We start from the raw sequence: 24,513 nt of genomic DNA, 5'->3' as shown, positions 1-24,513 counted from the left end.
CAATAAAAAGTTCCTAGGCTAGCATCAAATGTTGCCAGTCATGACAACTCTATGCAGCAGAATCATCGTTCAAAACTGAAATCAAAATAAGAATTTCTCAAACAAGCATAAATTGAGGAAATTCATCACTACCATATCAGCTCTATAAGTAATACTTATTTAGTCTTGTCTTAGGGATCAAAGACAATACTCACATGTAACATGTGCAGAATTGTCAAAAGGATCCCCATAAGGGTATTTAAATTGTGCTGTTACAGAAAATCAAATCAATATCTATCTTCCCAAACATACAGGCCGTGGAAAAGAATGTGTCACAATTTAATAACTTTTTCCTGGTTTTCCTATTTGTACATAAAATAAACACCAAGTGAAACATGGTGAATATTCCTTTTGTGATTATTTATAATTTTATACTTTTAGAATTTCAGAGCAAAGCATAAGAAAATGAGCCATGTAGCTAGCCCCCACACACAGTAACAGCACTGCTTTGTTGTGCATGTTGGTGTTCAGAACATCAACACGTTCTCTGGTTAGAGACAGAGTCTAAAGTTGAAAAGAAAAGCTTTCCTCAGTCGTCTTTATTTATGTCCTGTGGAGGCATCAACATTGTGTGTTTAGAAAGAATGCAATGAGGGAAAAGAATTAAATGTGTTTCAGCAACAAAAGGGTCTGTGTCTAGAGGTTAGAATGGAAGCTGTTCTTTAAGAAGTTGATGGATGACATCATAATGTAGGAAGAACATCTCTGAGAAGATGTCAGCTTACCCTTCTGTTGAAAGATGTTACCTTTGGGTTGCATCTGTGAGGAGAGAAAAGTTGTTTAAATAACTGTTGCCTCTACTGTATACAGCTCTACCTAAACCCAAATTTTCTTTCTCATTATTTCTTTATTATCCCAAACAAGAAGCCAGTGTGATAGCTCAATCAAACATCATAATACTTATAACATAATAATCAAATATCGTAAATGTCATAACATGTTCTGTTTTAAAACCAAATTTATTAAGTGTCTTCAAGTATTTGCCATAAACCTGACTTTTGGAGTTGTCCTAATGGTCTATTGGAGACATGGGTTTGCTAAAAGTGGATGTTACTGTGTGAGCTGTACCTGAAACTGTGTGTTGTATTGTAACAGCAGAGTTATACAGACATTGCTGCATTGAAACAGCAGTTACAACACATTGCTGCACATACATATTGTAGCACATCTAATAAGATGAACCCCAGAGAGAGTGAAAGAGAAAATATCATCAAATAAGATCTTAAAAGTTTTATGGTGTAACTTAATACACTGGATTTTACCAGGGACAAATGGTCTGGGAGCGAAGTCCTTTTACAGTGCAGTTACTTATATAATCTACTTGCAGCATGTAAGAGGCTCTATTAGGGTTCACCTGTGGAGAAACACTAGTCTATTTCTCAGCTTTGTGTCTGTGAGAAAACACATAACAAACAATGGTTTGACACCTTTGTGGCCAGGAGCAGTTGGACACAGATTATCTGACACAGGAAAAACTGGGAGTATGAGAACTTGTTCAAGTTCTTTCTCTTTTACTTTCTGATGTGTTTCCAAGGTCAGGAGGTGGTTATGCTTTTACCTTCAACCATAGGACACTACTCTATTGTCCACCTTTTCCACAGACATGGGTTAGACTGGTGTCAGCATTAAAACATATTATTAGCTCACTCATCTTGAGAGTTAGTATTGTAGCTCAGTCAAGGTTTAAGTTTCTCTCTAACTGTGACATAACTAACCTTGTACTTCTCATAAAAGTCAATTAAGGGACAGAGACTCCAAGTGGCACTACATTTACTACAGTGCAGGATAATCCTGCATGCAAATATAGTAGTTTGTTCTAAGTTTGTAATGACAATGTAGAAATGCCTAGACACAGGGAAGAAGGAGGGTAATGTTCCTGTCCATCTATAATGCTGAAGTTAAACAGGGCCTTTGTTTGAGGGAGCCTTCACTCACAAAGTTTTATTTCAGAGAAGCAAGTCTAGAACACTAGCATGGTTCTAGAGGAACCTTTTTTGTAACACACCATGTAGAAGAGGTCAATAAACACATAATAGTAATATGTGCTGTCACAATATAACCTTCATAAACAAAAAATATAAAGGTAAGTGATACCAATAAGTAGGCATTCTAACTTAGAGGAAATATATCCTTGCAGAAAACTGCATGTAAATTGTGATAAAAAGATATTTTAGATATGGCAATGAGCAAAATATTGTAGACTGTATCTGAAAACATATTACTAATACACATAAATGAAAGAAGATACCGAGATAGCCTGAAGAACCAGTAACCTGATAAGAAAGAAAAGGAGAAAGTAATACAATGCAAGACTTGCACTCCTTGTAAAGTCAAGACTAAAGAGTAAGACGACATCACAAAATGGGCAAGAATCTATGCTGGTGTTGTGGCATTCTTGGGCCCCTATAGGAAGAACCTGAGAGAAGGGAAGAACATGATGGAACCTGGTATTTTATCACTTCCCAATCGAAGACATTTGTCAAATGCATTGTGCATTTGTCTACCAGATAATAATACAGCATTAAACATGGCAGCATGATCTCAATGATCTCAGCAGCGCCAAAGCATCTGACCATTGTACACAGAGAAGGAAAAGAAAAGGCATGATAAATTAACTGACCTCATGGCAGATGACAGAAAGGCTAGCCTCTGAGAATGTGGGTGATAAGAATTATGTGAATCCTAAAAAATGAGGGAACTTGTGTTCTAAAAATACTGGTCTCAGCCAGCAGCACATCCATATAAAGAGATCTCCTCCTTCCTCTTCAGAGGAAGATGGACATCAGAGTATCAACAATGTTCTAAATTTTCATAAGCAATATTCATTTAGACCAGCATAACAGTCATTTGTGAGATATGGCAAAGAAACAGAAGACAGATGCTACAAGCAGAGCCAAAGCTGAGTCAGAGTGGGGGTTCCCGTCTATGGTGTAAGGATGATGGCAAGTGGAACGCTTACAACATGTTAACATGACAAAGAGCTTATGAGTCAAATGGAAGGTTTAGAGTTGAAAAATAAGCAATAATTTAACACTACAGTAGATGTACTGAACTTCAGGTTAGATGATAGAGAATTAATAAGTACAAAAGTACATTCAACACAAGACAAAGAATGCTCATAATCACATTGCCAAATTAGGATGAGGCAGGATGTGGAACATCAATACTTGAAAAAAAACAATTGGTGATAATTTTTATGACTGATAAAAACCACCAAATCACACAATGCAAAATATTGCAAACATCAAAGAACACTGAGGCAGACATTGAAGGCAAGAAAACCTAGGAACATTAAGCTTGTGTGCTGGCTTATGTTTTGTTTTTTCTGATCTCTGAAAGAAGATAAAAGACACAATCTTCAAAGCCAAAACAGCTCATTAAGAGCATGGGAGAGAGATGATAATAAACTGGCAATTTTGATATGCAGAAAGAAAATATATTCCAACCTGTCTTTTTTGTAATTTAGCAAAAATCCTCCAAAAATTAAAATGAAATAAGGACATTAGTTTTCTATAGAAAATACTGATGTGGTCACTAACCTAAAATGTGGATATTCCAATCCAGATCATCATTAACCAATAGAATTATAACTTTGACCATAGGTACTTTTAAATTATCTACCAAATAAAAATTAAAGAAATGAAAATGGGATATTATATTTAGTCTAATAGGTCTGAAATATTATTCTAGCACACAATGTATAATATTATTACTATTAGTATCAGTGATACTAATAAAGAATTTTTTCTGTTCCTCTAATAGTCTGTGATATATCAGACTTTTTAGGTTTAGATTATTCCTTTGATAAATAACTGTTGTCTATTTAGAATCTAGTTCCTAATATAATCATAGTAAACTCCAGAAGTACAATGTCTTCTAATAGTATAAACACTGAAATGGGAAAGAATCTTTGGATACAGCATCATTAAATGTTTAAGTAGAGTACTGCCTTACAAAAACAATGTCTAAGGCACAATCATAGTCATTATGGTTAGTTTGCAGCTTCTATATGTTAATGTTTTATACGAGAATATCTATTCATTTGTATAAATGTACCCAGAGTTATAATCTGTCCAGAAAATACTCAAGCTGCCAATCATATAATTTCAAAATATTTGGCTAAAGCACAATTTTAATGTATTATAATTTATTAAAATACAATGTATTTCTTTGTAATGGAAAAGTATGTCAACTAAGAGCCTGTAACGTAATCACGTTAAGGTAACTCCCCTGTCTTAACAATAAAACAACAAAAGAAAAGCTATCAAAATCAGGTTAGCAGTCAAATATAGAAGCACGAAGATGATTTTCACTGTAATCTCTTAATGATTGCTTGACACCATCAACCTAGGTGATCATGGTGAGTGAAGTTAAGGATCTGACCAATGCATCTCTATGAGCCTGTGGGCCCACCATACTCACCAGTTAGAATGCTGCACTTGGTCTCTTCAGTGTTTCTGTTTGGCTTTCTGTCCCGTAGGAGAGGCATTTTCTCTCTTAGAGGGTGAATATGGCAGAGTGACATTGTATGTTCTCTTCAGAACAGAATGTCTTAAAAATGGACTGAGCTGAGGAGAGAACCAGAGCAACTTATTTTAATTACATCATCCATATACTTTGGAGGATTAGTTTAGATAAATGAACGTTGGTCTTATTAATACAAACTAACTCACTGATGTCATTCATTAATACCCTACATGTTTAGATTTTATCCATGAGTATTCTTTAACAAACAAAAATGTTATTAGTTATGATCTTAACTAAACTGTTCTTAATATTCTTGACAAAAGTTATATGTATCTGAGAGAAACCAAACCCTTTGGTAAAACCTACAACTCTTTAATAATGAATGGGTGCATTAGGACATGTAACTTTTATTTTTTTAATATTTTGTTTCCAGTGAAAGCAGCTACTAACTTTTCACATATGCTTTCTCCCAACATTTGCCATTCTGACAAATATCTGGTGTAAAAATATACAAATATCATCTTTCCAAGGCTATTCTAGTAATGTGAATGTGAGATAGCTTGACATAGCCCATTTAGCTGACCCAGGCAACAGACCAATGAAAACAATGAGAAAAAAAAAAGAGTTTGAAACAACTTTACAAGTGATCAAAACTAAAATTAAGGCAATATTCATTACCCCACTGTTATCTACGTGCCTTTTTGGAGACATCTACAAAATCAGGATGATGAACTTGTGACTCTGCTTTGGTATTGCTGTAAATATTAACTGAAGTCAACCATGTGAGCGAATCAAGCCTAACACAGAGTTTGAACACAGCCCTTGCAACACCTCCTTCTTATTTACATTGCCTTCCCAGGGCCCAGGGGACACACACAGTAGGATGGATAGAGGAGCTGGAAACTGAGGCTAAAAGTTTCAGGCAACGAGTTGAGAATTCTGCATTCTAGAATTATAGTTTTCCACTGGGGTCTGAATGTGACAATTAACAACCACCCTGCAATGGCTCTGCTTACTTACTCTAGAGCCGTGGCTCTCAACCTTCCTAATGCTGCAATGTTTTAATACAGTTCCTCATGTTGTGGTGATCCCCAACCATAAATTTATTTTCATTGCTACTTCATAACTATACTTTTGCTATTGTTATGTTGTTATGAATTGTAACGTTAATATCTGTGGTTTCCAATGGTCTCAGGAAACCGCTGTGAAAAGGTCCTTAGGCTCGCAAAGGGGTCACAAACCACAGGTTGAGAACTGCTTTTTTGGAGATTTCTTTTTCCCCTCTGTTGGTTCATCTGAAAAAACACGCCTGTGGTATCTTCAAGTTACCTGTTTCCTTGTCTGTTGCTCCCCTTGCCAACCTTACAAACAGGAAATACAGTATTAGAGCAACTGTATTCTGATTCTTAAAACCACAGATTTGCCACAACTCTCAGTGTGTGTGTGTGTGTGTGTGTGTGTGTGTGTGTGTGTAAAATTGGGGACCACAATGGACTAGAAAGAGGAAAAGAGAGTTAATTCAAACCACCTACTGCCTATTCCTTACCAACTTCCAAGCAAATACACAGACTTCAGAAGGTCGAGAGTCTGTCATTATTGGAAATGATGAAGTGCGGAGAACCATTAGAAACCAAAGGCTGGAATAAAAATGTGTCGTGAAGCCCCAAGTTTCCGAGCTGCTAGTTACTCTGCACAATCATAGAAGTAGGTCTCTAATAATCTCATCACAGAACTGAGATACAAACAGAGCTGAATTTGGGCACAAGGAAGTAGAAACAGAGAGGATGTGCAAAGGCTCTATCTACATCAGAAGCAAGAAATGACCAATTTACTAAGGTCTATGCCCTTCCTTAAAGGCTCCCATGCTAAAGACTTCTGATATGGGAGGTCTCTCTTACTAAGAGCTGATGGCACCATACATTAGAGAAAAAGTGAGCTCTATATTATCTAAGATGGAGTGATTCACTCGGCAAACAATGGTGAATGAATAGAAGTGTATCTTAAAGTACCAGCATTTAGCATCATATGACAAAATTATGATTCAAGCAACAAAAAATGGGTGCATTCAAAGGACACTTGTGTTAAAATGATAAGTTTCATATTTATAAAAATAAATGACTACATATCATCTAGATATTATGTATTTATTTAAATTAAAATATCTAAATGTTTAAAATGTATATTACAAAATCAACAGATGAAAATACTACTGGTTACTATACCTAGGATTTTATTTTAGAAAGTCATTTTGATTATAAAAAAAGTAACTGAAATTTACCATATTGTTTTAAACAAAATTTAATATTATTTCAAAAGTCTAGGAAGAAATCGGCACAATGGTTTTTACAGTTACTAAAACAAGGAAATGACAAGGCTGCCATAATTATTTTACTAAGTTAGAGGACAAGGCTTCCAAACATGCTACTGCTTAACATCAAAGAATATGTAGACTCTGAAGGATCTGATACTGTGTGACATCTAAGGACACGTAGAAGCTGGAGGATCCGATACTGTGTAAATCTAAGGATAAGTAGACTCCAGAGGATCTGATACTGTGTAACATCTAAGGACGCGTAGACCATGGAGGATCTGATATTGTGTAACATCAAGTATATGTAGGCTCTGGTGGATTTTAAGACTCACTAGAAAGAGGCGACAAAGCACTGAAGGACAGGAGCAGGGTTTTGGAAGATAGCCCACACCAAGGGCCAACTAACCTTTGACATGGCAGCAAAGCAATACAGTGGAGGAACAAAGACAATTGTCAGGGTTACAGGAAGCCAGAGGGAAACAGAATTAGTGATTTAACTTTGAGGAAGATGTGATGATGACCAAAGAGACAGCCATTAAGAATTTGACAGTGAGTGAGAAAACTGAAGTGGATGACCACAGCTAATCCTAAATTCTAAACCACTAAGAAAATATCAAATTAACAATCTTGTTCTTCCTAAGGCACATGCGTGTAGAAGAAAACTTGCTACCATTACTAGAATCTTTTAACCATCATTTTATGCCATAAGATAGTATTGAACTTGAGATAGGCCTTTTGTGTATTTGAGCTTCCTAAAACCATGTGCAGACTGTAACGTTAAGAATGGAAAAGTCTGAAAGGGCCTCCCTGTCGCAAAGAGTAGCCTGACATGCACCTCGGAGTTTGATATTCTATATCAGATGGCTTGCAAAACTGATTTAAAATTAATCTGAACTAAGAACAATTTATATATGTTGTTTCATTTAAATGATGATGAATGTACTTGAATTATGAATTACAGCTGAGGAAAAATCAATGCACCTTTTAAAGCTGTGTTTCTGTCTCAAATGGCTAATGAAATAAATTAGACTATACTCTAACTTTCCATTGGTTATAGCGTTCAGTAAACTTACAAATAATATTGTATATATTCACTATGTGCTCTAAAATATATTGCTTAAATCACTTTAGTCATGAAAGGTTATTAGTGCATATTTGTTCAAACGCTTGCGAGGATTAAAAGCATATATTTTCTTCTCCAGAATGATGAATGCCTCCCCAAATCTCAGTAAAAAATACTTTTTTTCTTAGATGCAGCACTTTGTTCCTTGTCAGAAAAGAAAATGAGAAGGTAAGGAGCTGTTTGCTTTTGTGGTATATGAATGTAAGAAGATAGAATATTAAAATTATTAGCAAATAGTTTTTAAAAAGTCACTGCCAGGAAAGACTAAGATAGAATATCTGTTCTAATGTAAAGGTGATTAAAGGAACATAATGACTAATGCATGATTCTCGATGTAAAATATTAATCAAAGAGTTAGAGAATTAGAATAAGATCTATATTACAGATAATAGCATAGTAACAATGAGAATCCCTAATTTTTATCACTGCTATGTGGTTTCAGAATATAATACCTTCCTGGAAAGGAGATAAATTCTGATGTACTTAAAAGTGAAAGATTATGATATATTATAGATCTAATAATATCATAAAATACAGTATATAAAATGCAGAGCTATTTATGTGTATGAGAGAATAAAAGAGAGAGAAGGGAGGGAAATTTAAAACATATTTCATGATAACAATGAAAATATCAACCTTTGGATATGTTTCAAAACAAATGCAACAATGTGTAATTGTATTTTTTTGGTTTTTTGAGACAGGGTTTGTAATTGTATTTTTTAAATTTTTATTTTATGTGTCTAGGTGCTATCGCTGCACATATGTAAGTGAACCGTATTGTTTCTGGAGCTCTCAGAGGTCAGAACAGGTGGACTAGGAGCCCCTAGAACTGGAGTTACAACTGGTTTGGGACCATGATGTGGAGGCTGAGAATTGAAGCTGGGTCCTATGGAAGAGCAACAGTACTCTAAACCCCCGAGTCAAGGAGTAGTATAACTGCTTCATGTGGTAGATATACTTTCAGTTGTTTTTGAGAACTCTCTGCATTGATTTCCAGAGAAGATGCACCAATTTGTATTCTCACTAAAAATGAATGAGGGCCCCTCTTTCTCCACAACCTTTGTTGCCAGTTACTCTGCTGATCTTGGACATACTGAGAAGAATGACTTGAAATCTCAAGGCAGTTTTAAATTGTATTCCCTTAATTGCTAAGGGTAAGGAACACTTCCTGAAGATCACTAGACCATATTCTGATTGGGTCATTTGTTCCTTTGACTCTTTGTTTTATAAATTCTTTGAATATTCTGGATAGTAATCCCCTTCCAGATCTAGCTGACAAGATTCTCACCCATTCAGTGAGTTTCTTCTTCACTCATCTGATTGTGGCATTAGCTGTTGTTGAGAAGCATTTGAGTTTTATGAACTCCCAATTATCAAATATTAGCCTTCATTACAGAACAAATGGCATCCTGTTCAGAATGCCCTTTCCCATAACAATATCACATAGGGAGCTGCCAATGTTTTCTTCTAGAAATTTTAGTGTTTCAGGTTTCAGGTCCTTACTTTGGTTCACTTTGATTTAAATTTTGTGCAGGATAATAAATATAAGTATAATTTTATTCTTCTGCATTTGCTTATCCAGTTCTCCAGCACCATTTGTTAAAGATGCTATTCTCTCTCCAGTGTGTGCTTTTAAAAAAAATAAAAAAAAAATAGCACTTTATCAAATATCAGCATGGCAAGATATCCCTAAAGTTTTAGTAGGTGGCTCTCACATGTTAGTAGTAACCAACAGCTGTTTAATTAGACTTATGGCCCACTCAGCAGTGCTCATGCCTACTACCGAAAACATAACCAAATCCCCAGGGCTAATGAGGCCATAGACATGAAACAATAATTTACCACTACTGTTTTGCTATATCGGCATATATCCTTAGCTTGTAGATATAAATCTCTCTACATCTCACCCTTATACCCACAGATAAGTATAACTGTCATCTGTCATCAAGAAACCTCTTTTTGTAGCAAATGGAGATCATCATAGAAAACCACACTGGATACAATGTAGAGACCCATGAATCACGGCAGAAGATGGGGCAGAAAGATTTTAAGAGCCAGAATACCAGGAAGTCTTCTGTAAACAGTAACTCCTAGAAATGGAGGCATAAACAAGATTGGAACAATGGTGATGATGATGGGCATGTTAATGAGGAGGAAGCAATTTTTTCGAGGGCTCCACAGCTAGACACAGAATACAGGCAATGCAAGACTTCTGGGAAAGGGGGGATTTGTTTCACCAGGAATGAGCTCCAGTATTGGTTGTCTAATGCTAGTGGTGATCACTGGGCCATTTACACACAGAAAGTAAGAATGGACTCAGCAGGCTGTGTTTACATGTTTGTGCATGCACACGCAGATACACACACATACGTTCATAGAAAGGCTATCAACATTACTGAACTACTTATGGCCCTTCTAACCATCTAATCTAACTCTACCGGTTCTACCCAACACTCTACAGTTCGGGCAGAGTGTTTCCTATTTTTTCTATCAGCATTGCTCTATAATATGGTCCTTCACATTTCCACTCTTTCACATAACTAGGATCTCACGAAGCAACACGTCATGCAGTCCCAGGGTTCATCAGAGTCAGGACACCAGACACTGGATTGCCCTTTGAGAATCTGCAGCTGTGCTGACAGAGGAGACGTCTCACTGCTTCCTGCTCTATCACCCCTCACAAGCCACCCTGGTTACCCACCCAGCTGCGTCTGGGCTTCTGTAGTCTGTCTCCTCACACACAGGAAGGCTTACTCCAAACCTCTTGGAAGGCTTCAGTATTGTCCCAAAACCTAAGTAGCAAAAGCCTCCCTCTGTTGTTTCTGCCTCTTCCGTGCTTGTGTAGTCTGCATTACCTGAGCATCCTGTTCAATTTCTTACCCAGTTCAGAACTGGTTTTGTCCATTCCTTCCTACAACACTTGAAACGACATCTGACACAAAAACATCTGAACTTTGTGAGTGTGTGTGTGTGTGGAGGGGGTTTCAAGGCAGGGTTTCTTTGTAGCTTTGGATCCTGTCCTGGAACTAGCTCTTGTAGACCAGGCTGGCCTGGAAATCACAGAGACCCTCCTGCCTCTGCCTCCCAAGTGTTGGGATTAAAAGCATGCACCACCACCATCCGGCTTACATCTGAAGTTTTTGTTTTCTTTTGATTTGATGTGAGTTCTGAGAGCATAGGTCACTGTCAATTTCTAGAAAATCCTCAGGGAAGACTGTATTGTGTATACTTTTCTATCTTCTCCACTTCCCACTTATCCATCACAAACTACTCATGTATTTAGGTCAGTCGATATTTAAAGTATTACATGCATATGAAAATGTATGCAAACAAGATATAACCATGTTCAGAAAAGCATTGCTGTGAAAGCAGGACTCAACTCGGGTTATTATAAGAGCGCTGCATGTACTCTAGAAAGCTCCTATGTCTCCACCCAAGCTCAGCCTCTCAATCACCTCACATCTCCACCTGATGCAACCACAGAGAGATCTGTTTGGATCTGACTCCATTCATTCACATTAGGCTTAGGATACAGAGCCTTGTGGTTAAGTATAGCATTCTTTCTCAGTTCTTCCCCATACTCATTTCATAAACACTCTAAAATAAAGTACTTTATATACTCTGTTGTTGATGATCAATTCCAGAGAGTTGTCTGTTTCAGCTATAAAAATTAGTGCTGCTGTCCATCAGTGCACGTCTGCTAATGCATACACATACACATCTGTGATAATATCTGCACATTTAGATTTACAGAACTGACTGAGGAGGCTCTGTAGTTGTCTAGGAATTCCATTTTGCGTACATTTCCCCGGTGTCCTGTGTCTTTTGTCTCCACCCCCATCTTGTACTTTAGGTATGTTCATGGAAATGAAGTGCTGTGATACTGGCATGAACAGAATGTCTGTGTTTCCTCGAAGTCCACATTCTAAAACCCTGCTCTCCAACATGATATGAAGGGGTTCAATACATCAGTACTTTTAGAGGCAGCTTTCATGAAAGGACCAGTGCTCTTCTATGATGGAGAGGCAGGTAGCTAGCTCTCTGCTCTGTGAGGATGCAAAGCCCAGGAACTGTGTGCAAGCTGGAGAGAGCTCTTACCAAAACCCAACCACACTAAGGTCTAATCTCAGCATTCCAGCTTTCAAAAAATTTGGAACACACTTATTTTGCTTATAAGCCAATCACTCTATATTATTCTGTTATAGCATCATGAGTTATCACAAGACATATATATTTGTTTGTATGTATGTATAAAATGTGCCATTGGTAGTTGGTATTAACTGTCAACTTGACAGAATGTAGAATCACATGGGATTGATGCCTTTGGGGGTCATCATGGTTACCGTAATTAAGGCAGGAAGACCTGCCCAAAGTTTTTCAGCTTCCATTCCATGGTTTGGATTGTGGACTGTATAAACAAAAAAAGGGAAGTTAGCGGCAACATGGACTCATTACTTTTTTCTTCTGTAATGCAGATGGAATGTGACCAGCTGCTTCAGGCTACAGCTACCTTGACTTCAACCATATGAACTTGGCTGTGAGCTACAATAAATCCTTTCCCTCTTAAGTTGCTTTTGTTAGGGTGCTTTATCACAGCAGCAGGCAAAGACTCTTGGAGACATTCTTCTATTTCAGTTTTTCTGGAAGATGCATTGACTTTGCTTTTCATGCTTAGATACACAACACCTCTAGAACTGGTTCTGTTTGTGAGTTAAGGCAGCGCTTCACTTTTTCCCATATGAAAGGCCAACTGGATGAGTGTTATTACTTGATGAGACCAACTTCCAACTTCCTTGTAAGACTGTATTTTCATAGAATCTTCATGGTAATATTTGATAAATACACTCTTCCATTTGTTTACCTCTATGACATTGTCTTATCAAAAGTGAATTTCTAGAAATCTGGGCACTGGCTATAATCACACTAGTTGTGCTTTTACGCATGGCTGCTTTGGCTGAAGAGTTCCATGTACAGAAACAAATAAATTACAAAACACCCTGCCAATCATTCACACACATAAACAGATGAAACTTTTACCAGAAACTACACTTATTAGCAAGGACAGGTTAAGCCCATGTCCTTAATTATCAAAGCCCAGCACATAAATATATACCTCCAGTTTCTTGAATCAGTCATAATCTTTGACATTGGTTTTTTTAATATTTAACTCAGCAATGACTTTTGTATATTTTATAATTTTATGTCATTAAAATTAAAGCTTTTCTTTTATTTCCCAAATATTTAATAACTAAATTTTATTGATTTTTATTGTCATTGACTCATATAATTTATTTTTAATAATTGTAAATTTTCAATTTATGGTATATCATCAGAAAATTATCACAATTTAATTTTCCCAATATTTATACTTGTAATTTTAACTTCTATTTCCTTCTCAGGGGGTTGAGACAGTGTTTCTTCATGATGTCCTGGGTGTCCTGGAACTCGCTCGCTCTGCAGATCAGGCTACACACAAACTCAGAGATCTGCCTGCCTCTGCCTCTCAAGTGCTGGAATTAAAGTCATGCACCACCAATGCCCAGCTCTATATCCTTTTTATACCTATATTTCCAGGTTAAATAGAAGTTGTAATTAACATTAATTCCTAATGATAAGCTTTTACGTTTTAGGATCATCATTCTTTTTAATAGTCTTTATTTAATTGTGTCATGGGCCTTCTATCTCAGTTTAAGAGGTTGTGTGTGGGATAAAAAAATCCAAGAAGATATACTTCAAAGGGGGAAGTCTAAACAGGAACCTCAGAAGAGCTCACAGTAACTACTAGAAGAAAAGGATCACTCTGCATCTCACTCAACCTGTGGTCCCTAGGAATTACTCATTTGCAGTCGTTCAGAATTACCATGGAAGTGTGTCTCCGATCAGGAGCTTCAACCCAGGAACACAGTTGCTGGCGCGATTATTTTGCTCAGTGAAACAGCAGAATTCTTTTCAACATCACTGCCCAGGTGCATCCTACGGAGAATGCCTTTTCCGTCCTTGTTCTATTGCTCTGGAGCCTTACCAGCCACTGTCTCATCAGTGCGGGGGGGTTCAGTAATTGTTATGGGCCTGTAGTAGAATGTTAGTGTTGTTTTAATCTGTATTTCTTAACAAATGTGGGACATGTTTTTAAATGCTTATTTGCGGGTCATTATGCTCAGTTCACAATGCCATGAAATACTAGCAACAGGATGCAGGAACTAAAATACACCATCGCACAGATGGCCAGCGGTGTAAAAGGACACACTTATGCCCTCTGCTGTGCTCTCACTCTTAAAAGTCACCTACTGGTGTTCAGTTGGGAAACTGCCACAATTGTGTCAGGTAATGTTCCTTCTCCTAAGGAGTAGTCCTTTATTGTGGATGGAGTTACCTTCTTTCTGGGCTGAGTTCTCTACTTCTGAGAGAAGTTGGTAGTAAGTGCTGGAGGCAAACCATGCTTTTGTATTCCATGATGACAGCAATGTCTAGGAATTACCACTTTCATTTAGCAAAACCCTTTCTGTGTATATCCCAGTCAGCTACGGGCTCCAACGGCCTCTGCTCCAGATAATGTATGTGCTCACCAGAATTTTCGTTCTGAGTTCTGTTATATGAATGGTTTGCTAGCATTAACTAAGCATACTTCATGGTCTATTATCAAGGTATTACACTGTGTTATGCTGGAGTGTTAATTACCCTATCTTTTATGCATGGTGATTTTCCTTCGTGGTGGCTTGTGATTTGGTTGTGGTTCTTGTCATCTCAATCTCACTGATTAGTGATGAAAAATAAGCTCAAATAAAAAACATCAAGGAAAAAGAAAAACAAACAATCTTGCCAAAGTGTTTTATCTTTATATGAGTCTAGGGTTTTTAAACAATCCTTAAAAATCTACTTATTATTAAATCACAGGGCAATAAAACTGTTATGCATGCCTCTGATTATAACAGGTCTAAAACTTTGGAGCTGCCTGTTAAATACTAGCCATATCAAGCCTGCAGCACCAGGGCCATAGAAATTCCTGCCAAGTGCTACAGCTTCTGCAAGTCTATTTCCCAGTGTGTAGTTGACAGTTGCTAGGACACACCCATCACCTGTGCTTACCAGTGTCCAGTTATTTCCCAAGCACTGCTCAGTGACTTCTTTGTGGATTGGTTGTTGGCGATGCTTTATTTTGCCTCGTGGCAATGATCCACAGACTGCATGCTTGATGCGAAAACTGACTAAGGGCTAGTCCATTCCTTTAAAAGCATAATTTAGCATTGCTCAAAATGATACTATGTTTACATACATTTGAATTTAAGAAGTTTGACTCACATTGCTCTATTTTATTTTTTACTTCTTACTACCAACATTTTCTGATCAAATTCTTGCTAATGTGATTACGACTCAGTATTAACTGATTCTCTTGGGGGGGGGGCGGTTAGGGTAGGGGCTCAAGACAAGCTAAAGACCAGCACTGCCCATCTTAACGGGTTGTTTTGAGGAATACAGCTTAATTATTGTACATTACCTCCCATTCTTCCTGGATTAGTTAAAAAGGGTATGCCATCTGAGCTATAATTTACATATTTAAAGTCACTTCTCTGCCTCATAATTTTTTGAGTGGGTGTGGGCACTAAGTCTCCTATCTCATCGCTAAAAATAAGCTCTGTTAGAAGAGTGACTGGCTTATAGCAAGAGATCTTTGATCTACTACCTGAGTCCATTATCACTATTAGTGTGGGCGGGGGGGGGGGGACTCTTTGCATGTCATAGTGTGCATGTGGAGGTCAGAGGGCAACTTCATTGGGTTACTCTTGTCTTCATATTTCACATTGGTTTTGGGGGCCAAACTCAGACTGTCAGGTATGTGTGGAAGGTGCTTTTCCACTGAACTGAGAGCTATCTCACCGTTCCTCTCTGTCATATTTGTTAATAATAATTTCTATAAATGCTATTTCTATTTATTTCCAAATGTTAAATGCCATCATTTTCACACAAAAATTTTAACATTTTAAATAGCTAAATTGACTAAATTCTTTTGTGGGATTCTTCATTTGTAGTCATAGTTAACATATGTTACTCATACTTTCCCAGGGCTTAGTAAAATTTTCCAAAATGGACACAAACATAGTTAAAAAAAAAACTTAGAATGGGGCTTCAGACATGTCTCATTAGTTAAGAGAATTTCCTGTTCTACAAATGAACCCAGGTTCAATTCCTAGCACCCATATCGCGTGCCTCACCAGCACCTGTGACTCTAGATCCCAGGGATCCAATACCCTCTGCTATCCCAAGAACACCTTCCCCCACCCCAACCCTTCAACCCACCTCTTTCCCTCTCTTTCTCAGTCACATACTCACACCCACATGAAATTAATAAGCAAACGGTGGTAGGATAAAATTAAAAGTGTGAAATTAGTTAATATAAGAAACTAAACTGGTGATCACTTTCCATCTCTTCTCAGATGTAGAAAATGCATTCAAGTAGGAAATGTGATTATCTATAAGTTCAGAAATAACTAACGCATTTGTTAAAGATATCTGCAGTAGACCTTTTGGTACCAATGCTAGTATAGTCAAAATTCACAAATGTGTAAAGAAAAAAATAGTTAACATTTAGTGACATTTTTTAAAAGTTCACAGCATTCAAACGAAATACTGTAGCTGAGATGTGGAAAATGACTAAGTTGTCTCCTTTCCGTTCAAAAGGTCATGAGGACGGCCCACCCACCAAGTCCACCCATCTGCCAGAAAGTCAAAACCAGACAGAGCATTGACACTATTCCAGATGGAGAAGATAAGCCAGGCCCATTGATTATATTCAGAACGTAACATGATTATTACTCTTTAGTGTTCATGGCAACCACAAGAGATTTTTTTCATTTCTTAAGTTAAAATGTTAAAAGTATAAGGCTTTACTTTAATAGTTTTTCTGTCTTAACTATCAAATTCTTATTTTTAAAATCGTAATTATACATTAGCATAATTAAAGGTTTTAATTTTACCTATGGTTTAAAAACTGAAAGCATCATCTTTCAATGCTAATGGCAAAGTACAACTGAATAACCAGATGAACCAAAAGAAGTGTTCAAGTTTAAAATAAATTACATGTATAATGGGTTCAAGAATCCATTTTACATTCATACAGTATGGATATTATATGAAACAAAAAGTATATAATAATAAAGTGACTTTTAAAAATCTATTAAAAGGAGACCAGTCTGCTTAGATGATTCTACTACAGACAGAATTGGAGAAAAATGAAAAAGCAAGTAAATAGGTTAAAAAGTTTAGGTTTTTGTTGACTGGGTCAAGAGATATATGCAAACCCTGATGTACTAATGCAAAATAATTAGATTGTGAGTAAGGAACACTGCCAAGGAACACAGATGAAATGAAAGTCATCACATAGTCTGAATGGAAATATGTCTGACAGCCATTAAGACTGCTCTTGCAATTTCCTTAAAGAGGCAATTCAATATACTGCCATGAGCTTGGGTTTTCTAGGAAGCAAGATATCTATCAGGCATTTATGCAGACTGCTATAGACGATAGTCTTTCTAGTCTAGTTAGGAATATAAAAGGTCAAAATATAGGAAATGACCCCAAAGAGGCTTGCATTATTTCATGGCATGCCATCTTAAAGATGGGTCCTATGGATAAATCATAAACAAAGCCTATCATGGACTGCACTTAAAACTAACAAAGACTAAAAAATCCTTCTGCCCCAAGAGGAATGTTTACAAGACTCTAAGACATTAGTTGGTGAATAAAATCTTTGCATCAATATTTTCTCAAAATTCATAAAGACTGTGAGAGTGGAAAAGTTACCTATTAAGTTTTGAATGTCAAGTGTTATAATGCCAAGTTATTTCCTCATATTTCAAAAATTCATGATGAACTAATATGTTTGCTCCTTTGTTGTTAATTAATCAGGAGAAGAACTTTTCTCCTCTGAGTCACGAGAAGGAAACCTCCCACTTGTACTTTCTGATGCTATAGTTGATGACAACTAGAATGTGCATTCCCCACGAGTTTCACTCTTATGAGGGCTGCGGTCCAAGTGTGGGTCATGCACACCTAAAGTTATGTTTCTTGGGTCTTCTATCATTTTATAAGATCCTACAAACAGTTCTTAAAAAGTCAGTTTCTCTGATTATTAGAAACACATTCTCCAGCCTGCTCATTTTTTATTTATTTTCCCTCCATCTTCTAAGCACTACAAAAAAAGCAAATTCATTCTCTTTATAGAGCACACAAAATTCTTTTAAAAATTATTTCCTATATTCAATTGGTTAGAAGCTCAAGAATAAAAATAAATTACAGTGTTTACAATATCACTTTATTTTATTCGGACTTTAATAAGAACAACTCTTCTAAAACTTACTCTTGTGCTTGCTATCAGGATGTTCTATGTAGCAATTACTTTATTTTAATGCTCTCTCAAATCATAATATAAAAAAGCTTTTTGTGGAACAATTTCCTGAATTTTAGAAGTGACTTGGCAGCATCCTTTAGAAGTCAATTTTTTGTGACCTTTATGGCTTATGAATAAATTAGTTATATTACTATTTTTCAGATATAAACTCTATTTGATAAGAAATGTTCTTTTAATTTAATAATTCAGCCACTATTTAATGGGACTTTGAACTAGGAAAGCAGCTGGCTGATGTAAGTGGGGCCTACGGGGCAATCTTAATAGGAGCTTGGGAGACAGCAGTGTTAAGAGCAATGTGGAGGCCCAGTCCAAAAGCTTTCAAGACAACAACTCAGATACAGACAAAAATACTTGTGATATTTTGCCAACTACTGTGGCTACTTTTAGTCTTTGTCTGATGAATTTGCCTGATGCTAAATTGAGAGTTTGGGGAATAATTTTGTTGGCAGAGGCGATATCAAGACAGCCTAATATTGATTCTGCTATATGGCTATTAGTGATCACTCCTATGCAGGTCTAAAATGAGAAGTACAAAGAGGGCAAAGAGAAATATGAAGTGCATAGTACTGGGAGGAAATGAGCCATGGGAAATTTAATGTTGGAGGGGAGGGCTGTGCCGAAAGAGGTAAGAAGAACACGATGTGAAAGAGGATAACAACCAGAAATGCAGTCCTCAGAGCAAGACCCTACCCAACTAATCTGGCAATTAGTGAAAGGAAATGCCCAAGGAAATTTCTCCACACAGAACAGCATCTACAAAGGAAAATGTATACAAATGCAATTCAAAGGGAGGGCCAGATTCTACTCCAAGAGGGCAGTCAATTTTGGTAGTGTCCTCTGTGTGGTTCTGGCTATAGAGTCATGGAGGAAACATGAGCAAAGGGGTTCCGAGGACAGATGTGTGGTAGTGAAGTCTCTGCCATGATACCCTGAGTGCCCAATGTATGAAGCTTTGAAATAAATTCTATTTGGAGCTTTCCCCCCAGAGCTTATCTTCATGTCTTCCATAATTCTAGCTAAACTAAAATACAGCATAAAATATAATATAAAAAATGCAAAAGAGGCTCCAAAGCCACAGAGAAACCCTGTCTCGAAAAAAAAAAAAAATACCGCAAAAGGTCATTTGGCAATGTCAAAATTTTAAATTACTTTTTAAATAATAGGATGAATATACATTAATCTTAAAACAACCCATGTAAATTTTATCTCTCATTTTTACATCAGACAAGCTAGTCTTCCTAAATTTACTTTCTTACACTTAGTATTGAGCTTCATGTAGCAAAATTGTCTCTCATTCTTTGAGGGGAATATATTATATGTTTCATTTTGAAAATTTTAAATTTTAATCAAAAATGGTATAAAGGCAGATAAATATATTAAGCATCTTGATTTAAAATGTTTAAAATGAATTCTATTTTGAATAAAATCATTTATTTTTACCAAATATTATAAAATAGTTATTTAAGAAAGAGATATTTAGGCAAAAGTTAAAAAAAATAACCAAAACAACTATACACCAAATTTTACTTCCTCAGACTTAAAGTAAATCAAGTTAAAATGGTGCAGTGTTGGAGTAGCAAGATAGTTTAGCAGGTCCATTCTCTTGCTAACGTTCTGAAGCCAATCCCCAGAACTCACATGAGGGAAAGAGAAACCAGAGTGGATACGTTGTTGCCTGATATCCATATGCTGCCATCTTGATACACACATATGCATGCATACCCACACCCACATATGCATGTGCGTACACACTCACACACAGACACACACACACAAATGCAAAGTATAGTGTTTTACTGTATTTTGAGCTGTTGAATATCCCTACATCAATGAACAGCTGCAATCCCTAGATGTTTACAACTTTTCCCACAGTTTTCCTATGAGGAAAGGTGAGAAAGGAATGTTCACTGTGCTCATATATGTCTTAGACACATTGGATATCAGTTCAAAACGATTCATGCATTCACACATACCTTCCTATATAACATTTATATGTTGAAAACTCAGAGAAGACATTTTATACATAATATATGTTATAAATATGTTAAAATAATAAAGGCAAAGTTATTGAGTAATTTCATTTTCTGTGTTTACATTATTACTCTGAACATGAAACAACACACTTCTGAAAAGATTCCACTTATATGTATGGATGGAAGTGTTTCCTATAGCTATATATATTTAAACAAGGCAACTAAAATAATTTTCATTTTTTTCCTTTAATTTTAACTGTAAGTTCTTGCTTAGATCAATATAGAATTTTAACATGGAACAGAATGTCTTTTGTAACTCTAGGCAAACAAAATAGAGCTGCCCTGGGGAAAAATTATCCTGCATGCTTCCTCCAAGACACATGCTGAACTCAGGATTACACTGTAACTTCTTCTCACAAAAGATGGTGATTTGCTTTGCAGTCATCTGCTTCCTGCTGCTGCAAAAAATGTAAGCTTTGTTTCAGAAAAGCTTTAACCTGAGAATTACTGCGTGCCGTGGTCACCACGTGAAACAGACGAATAATCTCGAAGGCAGCCAGAGAACTAGGTTTGGAAAATAAAATGAACTGTTGGGAAGGCACAGCCATGCCCCCTGAGTTCCTGCAGGCATTGGTACAATTCCACACTTTTTCTCAGGAGTACCCTAAACTTGAAGGAAGTTCCCACAGAGCACAATGTGTCTCCCAGCAGTAGCTGAATCTTGCATCTTATCTAATAACTGCCTGCAAATATACCTTTAGCTGTTGTTTCAACTGTCCTGAGAGGTGAGACTCTCTGTGGGGCATCCATTTTGCCTGCCAAATATTTCTTCAGAAGTTGTTTGTTTTTCTGTTGTTAAACTTTAGATAGAAGCTCAGGATTTCATGAAAGGGGAAATCAATATCCATATTAAGACATATTAAAATATTAAAATAATTTTGCACACCTATTAGCAACATGTGTTGCTAAGGGTCAAGAAAAGAAACACGGTCATAGCCGGGCGGTGGTGGCGCACGCCTTTAATCCCAGCACCATCCTCTCCATCCGGGCGGTGGAGGCAGAGGCAGGCGGATCTCTGTAAGTTCGAGACCAGCCTGGTCTACAAGAGCTAGTTCCAGGACAGGCTCCAAAGCCACAGAGAAACCCTGTCTCGAAACCTCCCTCCCCCCAAAAAGAAAAGAAACAAGGTCACAAGAAAAAGAAAAAAGAAAAGTAAGCAAATGTTCATGATTAATCCCATCATCTTTTTAAACAGAAGAAGCTTCTGTGATCAATTGCACAAAAATTTGAGATGAATTGCTTAAGGATTTAAAATAAAAATGAGAAAATAGTCTGCGAGTGTTCCTTCTATTTATTCTTAGGTGTGAAGGAAAATTCAAACAGGAAACACCATATGCAGGCAGCATATATAATTCTGACCACTTGCCAACCTCAATGCATAAAAGCTAGATCACATCAAACTGATAGCAATATTTACCATGTCTCCCATGTTAGTCATTTCACTACACTGTCGGGGCCTAGACGCTTAATAACTATAAATTTGAGTATCATTAATCACATTACATAAACACAATTTATAATAGTAATACAAATACAAATGTTCCACTTAAAAATACATACGGTAAGAAAAAGCAACATATTTCTGCCCTACCATGTTTTCTTTGTTGTTTTCAAACTTTTAGGAACCATATAGCTATAGAAATCTTCCAATGGATATAGCCAGTTTAAAATTGCCAGCTAATGGTAAAGGAAATGGCCTGAGTTCCTTCTCTGGAATTTACATACTGGAAGGAATGTACAGACTCTAGCAAGTTGCCCTTTGACCGTCATACAATGCCATGGCACGTGTGCTTCTCCACAGGTGAATGAATACACACACATGCATGCACACATGCACACATACACACACATGCAAGCACAGAATTTTTTAATATTCAGTTTACATAGCCACACACATTATGGTAAGTTTCTTTCTATAGTGTTAATTTGAAATATCTTACACAGAATACAAAATAATTTTTCAGAAAGTACAATTAAAGATTGTTACATTGTTAGAAGCTTTAAAAATAATTACCAAATTCTGTAATAATACCCAGTTTTCTATATCATATGACTCTGCCTTTTCATAACATCCTGAGAGGAATGTGGTATAGTTTATCAGGTAAACGTGTTTGATTTTCACACTGATGAGAACCACACAGCTCAGCAAGTTGACACTGTAAATCCATCCAGGATTCTCATACTCATTGGAGCTGGTCTCTTGATTCCTAGACTTCTCATTATTTATTCGATTTAGTGTTGTTGCTGCAACTTCAATATGCTCTACTGAGAGGAGGGCTGAATACATTTTAATGGACTAAGAGTGAGTTCCAAACTAGTGTACGCAGGAAGTCTGGCAAGAAGCTGCCACTGCACATTTCCCTTAATAGGACCTATGAAAACCAGGATTCAGGAGCGCCTTCCTTTCCTTAAGAGAGGGGTTAAGTGACCAGCGTGTGTGTGTGTGTGTGTGTGTGTGTGTGTGTGTGTGTGTGTGTGTGTGTGTGTGTGCTTAAAATGAAGTAATCCAGTAAGCACCAACCTAGTCATGGACATCTATTGTAAGTGAGTCAGTCAATTAACAACCTAAGTTTGATTTCTAAAGGAAACCCTCCTGAGAACATTTACATATGAGAGAGGGTTCTCCCGAATCAGAGAGTTCCTTGAGTAGCGAAAGTATTTTTACTGATGCATCTCATTTCCATGTATGGCTTAAACATAGCCTAATATAAGTCATGTTTTTGTTTGCTTGTTTGTTTGTTTTTTAAGATTTACTCAGCATTTACATAATATTAATAAGGCAGAGGCTAAGTCAACCCTCCTTACAAACGTCTCCCTTAGCATTTGGAAAACTGATATTTTTATTATATGAAATGGTGTGTTATTTGAAATTTAACAGTTAGCATGCTTGTACTCATTGTAAAGACTGTTATGAGTCACGAAGCATGCCTGTTCACAGCTAAACAAAATAAATGCATAATCACACAGTTTAGAAATAAATGCTTCATAGCAATATTTAAAATCTACAACTCTTAAGATCTTTAATCTTAAGAGAAGCCATGAGCTTAAAACTTGCAATTAATCGACACACATTTTAACTGAACCATGAAACAGAACTATACTGATGGCACAGATTATTGGTGTAATAAATATTAAATGTTAAAAATTAATCAATTAATACACTTCTTACAAAGATTAGATAAAGGCGTGACTGAAAAATGCTTCCCTTAATATTTAACAAAATACTAAGACAGTATTTTTTGTTTAAAGAAATGCCGGAGTTCTGCAATGGACTCACACTGTGAAACCGGCCCAGTGCAGAGCTCAGGCGAGAAAAGCAACATCTAAGACAAGAAAACAGGCATGGAGGTCATATTTGATCCATTCTTTGTCCTGAAAGATACTATTTACATACAAATTAGGCAAGTAGATCCTGACAGTTTCAGTAACTGTGTGGAAAGCTCCCATGTCACATAGGATATGCCACACACAGCTGCAGCATAGACCTACTCTTCCCCTAATTCATTGGCTTGTTCTTTTTTTTTCATTCAACCAAGCTTTCTTGAGAATGTAGTATTTATCTAACATTGTTCTAGGCACCAAGAAAATAGCAGTAAATACAAACGCGCAAATTTCAGGTTTACAGAATTTAACCATAGTAAAGATACTAAAAATGAACAAAAATTAATTAAAACTACATTTTACTAGACTATCATGGATGTTGTGAAGACAATTAAAGAGAGGAGACAGAGAATCTGGAACAAAGGATTCCAACATGTCATGGGGGTGACTAAGGAAGGCTTTGGGAGAAGGTGACATAGGAGCAAAGGCTGGAAGACCGTGGGCAAGCCACGTGGACAGCTGGAAGTGGAGGCCCCAGCAGAAACAGCTGGTACAAAGGCAGGCATGAGAAAGAACCTTTCAGGTGGTGTCACTTATGTGGAGTGAGCACGTTGGAGATGGTAAACGATGAGACAAAAATCAATTGAGCTGGAGATGGGGGCAGAAATATATTATATATTATGCCACTGTAACTATTTTCGTTCTCATATGGGATCAGAAGTGAAGAGAGAAAGAATTTTGAAGCGAGACACACATTCACTTAAACTCAGTCATTATGTTTGACACGTGATAACCATACATATTAGTGCTCACA

The 24,513-nt window shown here is 36.7% G+C and overlaps 1 protein-coding gene across 2 annotated transcripts in view; it reads right to left on the bottom strand.

Annotated features, from left to right (window-relative positions):
- Positions 1-301: 301 nt before the first annotated feature.
- Positions 302-24,513, bottom strand: part of Stpg2 (sperm tail PG-rich repeat containing 2) — a 344,055-nt gene continuing 319,843 nt past the window's right edge. For both annotated transcript variants that reach the window (XM_038311496.1, XM_038311498.1), the window contains 2 exons: positions 4,462-4,607; positions 302-798 (listed from right to left, as the gene is read on the bottom strand). In XM_038311496.1, the coding sequence (XP_038167424.1) occupies positions 4,488-4,607 (120 nt within the window). In that variant the 3' untranslated portion in view covers positions 302-798; positions 4,462-4,487. The remainder of the gene's footprint in view (positions 799-4,461; positions 4,608-24,513) is intronic.

The sequence above is a fragment of the Arvicola amphibius genome, chromosome 14 (assembly GCF_903992535.2).
Source record: "Arvicola amphibius chromosome 14, mArvAmp1.2, whole genome shotgun sequence".
Classification (NCBI taxonomy): Eukaryota; Metazoa; Chordata; class Mammalia; order Rodentia; family Cricetidae; genus Arvicola; species Arvicola amphibius.
The sequence above is the reverse complement of the archived record's forward strand: the minus strand, read 5'-3'. Positions and strand labels throughout refer to the sequence as shown.